The 9,511-nt window shown below is 40.6% G+C and overlaps 1 protein-coding gene across 5 annotated transcripts in view; it reads left to right on the top strand.

Moving 5' to 3' along the window:
* RERE (arginine-glutamic acid dipeptide repeats) overlaps nucleotides 1-9,511 on the top strand; it is a 439,014-nt gene that overhangs the window by 276,668 nt on the left and 152,835 nt on the right. For all 5 annotated transcript variants that reach the window (XM_077763853.1, XM_077763852.1, XM_077763854.1 and 2 more), the window contains one exon: nucleotides 6,105-6,209. In XM_077763853.1, the coding sequence (XP_077619979.1) occupies nucleotides 6,105-6,209 (105 nt within the window). The remainder of the gene's footprint in view (nucleotides 1-6,104; nucleotides 6,210-9,511) is intronic.

Below are 9,511 nucleotides of genomic sequence, written 5' to 3' on the forward strand. Positions count from 1 at the left end.
TTCATTCATGTTGTTTCCATTGTTTTTTTGTGTTGCTCTGTTTGGTTTTTTGGTCTTTTTGTCTCTAAAAGCTCTTTTAACACTTTCTGTTGTGTGTGTTGCACATGTTTTCTCCCACTTGTCGGTTCTCTTTTATGGTTTAAAAAAAAGTCTGCAAAACTTAATTTTATCCAGTCAGGTTTGTCAGTGTTTTTCATTTATTCCCTGAGGACGGAGTCGTGGTTAGAAGCCTCTCCCTGTCCTGATGCCCCGAGATGTCCCCCAGTTGTCCCAGCACCGTGTGCGGGGACCCCAAGCCTCTCGTGCTCGGGTCGGCAGCACATACACCACCAAGTCTGTGTTACCTCAGTGGCTCAGGAGACCACCTTGTCATATCTTACTTTCCAGTGTCCTGGACTTGTTAGCCTGTTGTCTCTTGTCTATCTGTGTGCCGCTGCCATGCTCTTGGAACTCTAGATGCGTCATCGTGTTTTTTGCTATAATACCAATAGTTTCCCCTTTTCTCAGCTATTTGTTTTTCCTATGGATCTTCGGAGTGTTTCAGTCCATTAAATAGCTTGTTGATATTTGAATTAGGGTAGCATTGAATTGATGAATTCTGTGGAGAAAGGCTGTATTGAGTTCGTACATCTGAGAACAGGGCATATTTTTCCACTTATTCATGTTTACTTTGGTGTCTCTTGGGAACATTTAAGAATTTTCCTCATAGAGGTGTTCCCATTCTTGTTACATTTATTTCTCTGCATTTAATCTTAGAGACAAATGTTGAACTCTATATCCTAATAATAGAGAATATGCATTATTTAAAAGTATTTATTTATTTATTTATTTATTTATTGAGCAGATATGTGAGAAGGGGGTGGGGAGAGAGAGAATCCCAAGCAGGCTCTCTGCACCTTCTTCATGGCGACCAAAGTGGGGCTCGATCTCACCAACCATGAGATCATGATCTGAGCAGAAATCGAGAGTCAGATGCTTAACTGACTGAGCCACCCAGGTGCCCTGAGAATACGCATTCTTTCTTTGTACCTTGGCATATTCTCAAAAATTGATCATATGTTAGATCCCAAAGAAAGCATTCATGTGATAAAAAGCCAATACAACTATAGTTTACAACCAAAAACAAAAGCCAGAAAGGCCCTTTTACCTGGAAATTTAAAACTTACTGTTCCTTAACTACAGAGAACCAACTGGTGGTCACTGGAGGGGCGGGGGGGGGGGATGGGGAAACAGGAGGTGGGGATGAAGGGGGCATGTGTCCTCATGAGCACTGAGCAATGTGTACAATTGTGGAACCCCTGTACTCTGTACCTGAAACTAGTATAACACTGTATGTTAACTATATTAGAATTAAAATACAAAGCTTAAAGGAAATAAAACTTTAAACAACCCCTGAGTAGAAGGGGAAATAAAAACAGAAACTAAAGAAATTTTTTAAAACAACAGTAAAAATACCATGTGCTGACATCTATGTTGTGTATTTACAGTGCTGATCAAAGGAAAGCTAATTATACTAAACACATCAGTTGAATGAAAAATGAAATTAAACGATTAACCTCCCAACTTAAATGATAAAAAGAACAACAAATCAAAGAATGCAATGTTGTGGAGCTCAGTGTATGTGGAAGAAATGCTTAAAGCCATCGCACGTGAGCGTGGACAGGCAGAGGGGCCCATGTGGAGTTAATGGAACTGATACCTAGAGCAGCTCTTGAGGAAGCTGTGGGGGGATACGCTCTAAACACCGTAAATGAATCCAGATGAATCATAAAAAATGTTCAGATAACCTATGGGAAGTCAAGAGAAACAGAATGAAAAATGGAAAAGAAACTTAAAAATAAATTCTATACCTGTCATTAGTCAAATGGCTTACAGTTGACAAGACACTGTCTCAAAATCTTTCTTTTCCTTTGTGTTCAGGCAGGGGTCATAATAAAAAGCTGCAAGCAGACCTGCAGCTGTTAGCCGCCTGTACGCGTCTGCGTGCCTCTTTCCAGGTTTCCTTGGTGTTTGCATGTGCCTGGGGGTATACAGGGACTTTCCTGGTTATGAATAGTTTTGATGGAATGAGTTTCTGGGCCATATTTGCATTTATAGTCTCTCCTTATGTAAGGCAGCTCTCTTCTTCATCCCCTTCTGGTACCCTCCTCCCACCAGCCGGGGCATTTGTCAGGCCGCGCGGTGCCCAGAGTGATACTACTCCGCGGGCCAACACACCAAGGACTGCCAGAGCGAGGATCCTGCAGGAAGCCTTTGTTGCTGATGATTGAGAGGCCCCGAAAATAGGGGGCTTCCCAATCTTTAGTCATATTTCTGTTCATAATGAAGCCTCGTATTAGAAATGGGGTGTCTAGGCTTTGGAGGCTCTGAGCCAGATATTTTGGTAAGTGGTGGTGATGGCAGTTTTCTCTTAACAGTCTCTCTACCTTCATTCCACAAACACTGTCAACGTGCTGCTTTTGAGAGAGAAAAAGAGCAAGATGGAAAAGAGTGCTCAGGAGAAAAAAAATATTGAATGCTTAAAATGCTACTCTCTCTCTCACACACACACTTTAAAATGTAACCTCAACTCTTCAGCAAGTGGTAACATGAAAAACTGGAAAAACATTCAAACTGGAGGCCAGCCGTGGTGGGCTTACCTGCTCTGTCTTCCGCTCTGCTCAGTGCATGATGGCTCATTAACTGCCAGCGACAGCAGCTTTCATCAGCCAGGGCTACATGCGGACGACTCTTGCTGTTTTATTTTACCCTAATGCTTTAAAAGTATTTATACAGTGAAATGCACATTTTAAGTTTATATCTGTATACATTTTGATAAATTTGTTTGACCCTAAACAAGGCCTGGAGTATTCCCACCATCCCAGAAAGTTCCCCTAAGCTACTCTCAAAGCTTCCCACCCGAAGCAGCCACTATTCTGATTTCTGTCACCATAAGTGAATTTTGCCTGTTCTAGAAATCCATTCATATAAACAGAATCATACACTATTGTGCTTTTTGTGTGCCTGGCTTCTACTCAGCATTGAATATTTGAGACTTTTCCCCATGATGTGCTAGGGAGCAGTCCTTCTTTCCCTTGTATTGTTGGACAGTAGTTAATTTTACAGATACACATGATTTTTTACCCATTTGCTTATCGATGGGCATTTGCGTTGTCTCTAGGCTCGTATGAGCAACAGCAGTTCATATCCAAGTCTAGCTGTTACGAACAACAGCAGAAAAGCACAGAGAAGAAACAAAGAAAAACAAATGAATGAGGAATAAAACAGTAAAACTAATAAAATCCTTAAAAATGAATATGAACAAAGTATGAATAAAAGCTGTTATGAACAACAAAAAAGCACAGAGAAGGAAACTAAAGTAAAAACAAATTAATAAGGAATAAAACAGTAAAACTAACTAACAAAATCTTTTAAGAAATTTAATATAATTTAAAATGACATTATGACCAACTGGCATTTATTCCAGAAATGCAAGGTAGGTTCAATATTAGAAATTCTGCTAATATCATATACCATATTATTAAACAAGGGGAAAAAACCCTCCATATTTCTAAAGCAATGATTATTTCTAAAGTTAGTATCATACTGAATAGTAATACGGGAAAGACTATCCACCGAGATCAGGAACAAGGCAAGGGCGCCCACTGTTTCCAGTACTTTCCACATTGTGTGAGAGGTTCAGTATAGTTTTAAGAAAGGATGGAAAAGAAGTAAAACTGTGTTTATTTGCAAATAACGTACCCGGAAAGCCTCAGAGAACCAATGATTAAACTATATCAAATAATAAAGAATGCATTTGGGTAGTGGGACATGACATTAATGTACCCAAATCAGCTCCTGTCACACAGTGACGTAGAAAACCAGGAAGAGGCCATCCCAGTGGGTGAGCTCATTCATCACAGTTCCATAGTGATGTGTCACATGATGTGCTGCTGCTCCTGCTGCTCCAGGCTTTCCCGAATCCATTTGTGCTGCTGTCCCCATGGAACATTTGGCAATGTCTTTAGATACTCTTAATTGTCACAGTGTGGTTTGTGGGTCCGATGGGGTGGAGGTCAGAGATACTGCTAAGTGCAGGATAGTCCCTGACAACAAAGAATTAGGCAGTCTAAGATGTCAGTAGTGCTGAGGCTGAGAAACTCTTTCCTAAAGAAAACATACCTGATTTCCAATGCCTCTGTTTAGAATTGCGGGTTGGGAGTGTTTCCATAGCTTCAACGAGTTCATTGTTTAATTGCTTAAGTTGAAGGGTAAACTTGAATGTGAATAATAATGAAGAACGGTAAAAGAGGAATCACTTTCCTTTAGTTGGGGACAGTGATGGAAATAACTTACTTTGTGTAGCACTGGATGGCGTATAAAGTTTCATAGACTTCTGATTTGATCTCCTCAATATGGAATAGTATAATAGCTGTTCTTATCCCTGTTTAATTGATGGAGGAACTTACCTATGGTTTCTAGGTTCCAGGGACTAAATCATGTCAGAAGATAGATGGGTCGTTAGTTCCCGAGTGAATGCATTGTTTGTTCATCTGTAAAAGTGGTCTCACCTGCTTTTTCTTTTCCAGAAGCTCATTTTAGTTCCGGCTACATACTAGAGGGAAAGGTCCTGGGCTTGCAAAGTTGATTCCTTGTCTATATTTCCCTTAGGTGTGTCTTGTTACTTACAAATAACTGCCTCCCATGGAACTTTCTATGGTGATGGAAATATTATAGAAATGTGTTGTTCATTATGGTAGCCACTAGCCTCATGTGATTATTTAAATTTACATTAATTAAGATTAAATAAAATTTAAAATCCTGTTCTCTTCAGTTGGACTAGCCACATTTCAAGTGCTCAACAGCCCTGCATTATATTATCAGTAGTTCCCAAAGATACAGGAGTAAATCTCAAGCACTTTTGTTTAATTGTAAAAACGGAGGTTGTTTGAGCCCCATCTTAGCGTCTGCCCGGCACCGAGGCTTTGGCCACAGTTACTTACAGCTCTCTTGGAAAGGAGGACGTTGCTTTTTAATTTCGTGGTGGGAAGCAAATGAATGTCATCTCCGGGTTGCTATTCCTGAGCTAATTTCTTTCTCTGACACCTGGGCCATTTAGCTGGTGTGCTTTTGTTAGCGCCCCAACTCACGGAGTCCTCATGGGGGTGGGCACCTGGTCAGGTGCAGGAGCTCGCCGTCCTGGAAACGTCCGTCGTGCTGTTGGTTCTCCAGTTCCGCCGACTGTAGTCGCGGCCCTTGGGCTCCGCCTGACATGAAAGTTCTTTTCTGTGACCACTAAGGAAGCTGTTGAAACCCCCGCTGCCTCTTAGGGAACGCTGGATTCTCCCAACACGTGTGTGTGCACGCGTGCACGTCTTTAAGGAGTTTGGTGGTATTACAGAATTTTCAGCTACGGTTTTGGTTTAAATCGTGTTGGTAGATGAACCTGGAAACCTAATGCTGTTTATTTGCAATATTTTTGTGAGAAAGTGTTTTCCAGCCTACAGTCTTTGAATGTTATCTGAAAATTTGGGGAGTGTGTGTTTTTATGTATTAGAGCCCATCTGTATATTTAAAAAGTTAAAGTCTCTGTGTTTTAATTTGCAAGTCAGTTTATTTCTTCCACATTAAAAGAGAAGAAAAATATTTGACAGCTCTACATCTTCTTTATAGTAAAATAGCAGGAAGAAAAGTCCCATTTTTCTGGTTTAGACAGGCTTTCAGTGGTTTTTTGGTAAAGTAATTTAACTTTGGTTTATTTTTCCTGTTGTTTCTATTTTCATATCCTTTTATCATAGTCCTGCCCTTAATTTACCTCTGTCGTTTAGCTGATTTTACTCTGTGGCTAAGATGCTGAGATATAAGCATTGAAATTGTGAAGTTGTAGGCTGAAGCAGTCCTGAAACAAAAAATAAAATGTTGGACATTTTCTTCTTCTGGGAACCCCTACTTTTCTACATTGATAAGTATGGAGTCTGTAGCCACGTTCTACATGTTTTTAGAGTAATGTGGATTTAGCTGCATCTTCTCCTCCCTCTTTCCCTCCAATAGTGTTTTGGTTTGCAAAGCAATTGAGGGTAATAATAATAATAATAATGTATTTTTTTACATTTGTTTGTTTTCAGAGGGAAGTGTAACATCTCCCATTTTTCTGACATATTTGCTGCTAGAGAGTTTAAAGCTCGAGTGGATTCATTTTTCTACATATTAGGCTACAACCCTGAGACCAGGTAAGTGAGTCACGTGGCCCCACTCAGCGAGAGCTTCGCTTTTCTGTGTGCGTGCACGTGTACGTTTGTACATTTGGGCATATGCCAGTAGGATGAGAAAAAACAACTTTAGAACCCAAAGTGAACCTCTTTGCAGGGAATTCTAATTAATGTCTTTGGTGTCTAAAGCAGCTTATTGTTTGCTCTTGATTTTATTAATAAGGAAAAGTGGGAAAATTTGGGTGCAGAGAAGGCAAGGTAAAGATGTAGGTTTAGTGGTTCTGTGTTTTGAACGTACTTTGAATCGGCAGATTATTAGCCTAATGCACGTTGCGTCAGACCTTCCGTGACACCACACTGAACATACACTAGGACGTTACGCAGAGTGTGCTGCTTAGTCATTTCTTTTATTCATTTAGTAAAACTCCAGGAACACTCACAGAAATACCTTTAGTAAGACTACTGGTATGAGAAAAAATGACATTCAGTTCTCAACCATCCTGGTAAGATATATGTAACAGGTAGAATTGTTACTTTTAAAATGAGAAACAACAGAATCAAAATAATTTAATAGAAAAAATTCTTTGTGTCTGTAGCAGATTGTAGTTTAACTTAGCACATGGAAGAACTTATTTAAGAGCATATGCACTCATTTTTATCACATGTCAGTCATGAAACTACATGGACTAGAGATTTAAAAAGAAAAGGAATGTTAGCAGATGATCAGGTAGTCTGTGCTAGGCACATCCGAGACCTACTGTATAGATAGGAGAATTTAGAGAGAAATAAAAGATGCTTGGCTGAAGAAGTTGGTGGAAGAACCACTTTCAGTGTAACTACAAGGTGGGTGTTTTTTAAGTGAAAACTTTTCCCTGGAGGATGCTGAGAAATTACATGTAAAATTAGAAGGTTACTGTTCAGACAGTCAGTCCAAGGTTAATAAAAGGCAGGATGTTCTTTGTTGCGTTTGTCAGAAGCTGAGTAAAGCTCTAGTGGGACATATATATTCCTTTCTCTCTCTTTGTATTCTGTAGACAACAGCTACAGGGGGAACAGTGTAATGAACGGTCACCTTTTTTACTTACCTTTATTTTCTTTTGAAAACAGTAAATTTGAGCTTTTATTTTCTTTTTCAAAAGTATGCCTTGTACCAGGGACAGAGAAGCTGGTCTGGGATACTATTTTAAAGCATCCTGTATTTCACAATGTTTATTTTTACACATGCATTTATTTATTTTTTTTAAAAATTTTTAACATTTATTTTTGAGACAGAGACAGAGTGAGTGAGGAAGGGGCAGAGAGAGAGGGAGACACAGAATTGGAAGCAGGCTCCAGGCTCTGAGCTGTCAGCAGAGTCTGACGCGGGGCTAGAACTCATAAACTGTGAGATCATGACTTGAGCTGAGGTCAGACGCCCAACTGACTGAGCCACCCAGGTGCCCCTAAATATGTACTTATTGACTGCCTGATCGTATCTTGGGTTTCTGTCTAGCTACAACAGAGTCCATAATTTCAGTGATGTCATATTTGATCAGTAGTTGTCATATTGCACAAGTTAGATCGTATCATTGAGTTGACTACATAGCTTTTATGTTTTAAATGGTTAGCTCTTGGGTTCGTAATAACCAACCAAATTTATTTTTTACTAGTTTTGGTTACATGTCTGTTTTCACGGAGTGCTTATTAAAAGTGATATTATATAGTTTACCTGTGTAACTTAGAGACGCACACAAGTTCTGGTCTCATTTTTCATTGGGTGTTGCTGGCAGTCATTCAGAGTGATTCTTCCTATCAGTTATGTTTTAAAATCTGGCTGAGGAAGGCCCTGGAAGGTGTTTCTCTCTTGTTTGAAAAAACAATACAGGGACATGCCCATGGCGATGCTTTAACAGGTCTGTGTCCTGGGTCACTTCTTTTGCTGCTTTGCCTTCCTGGTTGTCATTTGTTCATTTCTATGCTCGTGTTCTCCTTGTCTAGCTTGTGCTTGATGTGTTAGAGGTTTTTGAGGGGAGGTGGATGAAGTGAAGTGAAAAAAGCTTGAATGTCTATTTTTAAGTAAAGTTGGTAGCAGATCTCCCACTCCTCACGAAGGGAGTGTAAAAATTTGCCCTAGCTCCCTGGTTTCCTCTTGAATCCCACTTTATGCCCCTGAAGGGTTGAGTGTGCAGTTCCCACAGCTGCTCGCGTCGTCACAAGAGTGTGTGTACTTCACAGTTTTCCCACCTGGCTTTTGCACAACCTGATCCTTAGAATGCTCTGGCTGCAACGCCCTTGCAGAATTTACCTGTTTGCGCCTTTGTTTCAAGTCTCTGAGGGATGGGGCTGTGGGAAGAGCAGGCTTCTCCCCCGTGTGAGCGGGCGGGACGAGCGTGCCATCGGGCTGCGTGGTGCTCTGTGCCAACTCCATGCCCTGAGACACAGTTCTGTGTCTGTGAGAGAGACCACGTGTGGATGTGGCTGCTGCAAGGTACAGCATGGGGATTCTGTGACGGCAGATTTGGTGACTGTCCCCTCTCTTCAAATAAGGAACTTGCAGGAACTTTTAAGTGAGTGGTTGAAACTGAAACCTGAGATGGCATTGTTTCTTTCTCCGAGTACATTCCTGATAGTAGTTAAAAGTTGATTTACACAATTTCCATAATTTATGTAGCACATAAGCACTGAAAGTTTGGAATTTTTTTTCACATTTATTGCATAATTTTTTTAAGCCTTGGTATTTGGCTATTTTAAAAATACCCCCCTAACCTGGTTGCTGTGTTTCTACACATTTCGTCTTGTCAGGACCTGACCTTTCCAGACTTTTTGAGAGAGAAGAGAGAGGAAGTACGAGCAAGCATGGGGGAGAGGTAGAGGAAGAGGGAGAGAGAGAATCTCAAGCAGGCTCCATGTTCAACGTGGAGCCCAATGCGGGGCTTTCAGGAGTCGGACACGTAACCTACTGAGCCACCCAGGTGCCCCAGACTTTTGGGTTTTGATGGGATTACTTTGTTGGACACGTATATGATGGTGAGAGGCAGACTTTTCTATACCCTTTGGTTCATTGCCTTTAAAGTTTGGGGAGGGTAGATTCATTAGTAATTAGCATGGGATATTTTTTGTTTTGGAATTCTGTATTTAATTCTGAAATCCTCACTCATTTCTGAAATCTGAAAGCTCTGAAAATCAAAACGTTTTTATGCTGTTTGGTGCTGAAGCTCATTTGATGCTCATACTTGGCCTGAGGTGAGATGAAGCTATTTGTATTGTTGAGTTAGTTCACTTTCTGTGTTTGTGCAACTTTTACTGCAAAAGCACCAATGTGATAGAATGGGGGGGGGGGGGGA

Source organism: Crocuta crocuta, unplaced genomic scaffold (genome assembly GCF_008692635.1).
Source record: "Crocuta crocuta isolate KB4526 unplaced genomic scaffold, BGI_CrCroc_1.0 scaffold13, whole genome shotgun sequence".
Taxonomy (NCBI): domain Eukaryota; kingdom Metazoa; phylum Chordata; class Mammalia; order Carnivora; family Hyaenidae; genus Crocuta; species Crocuta crocuta.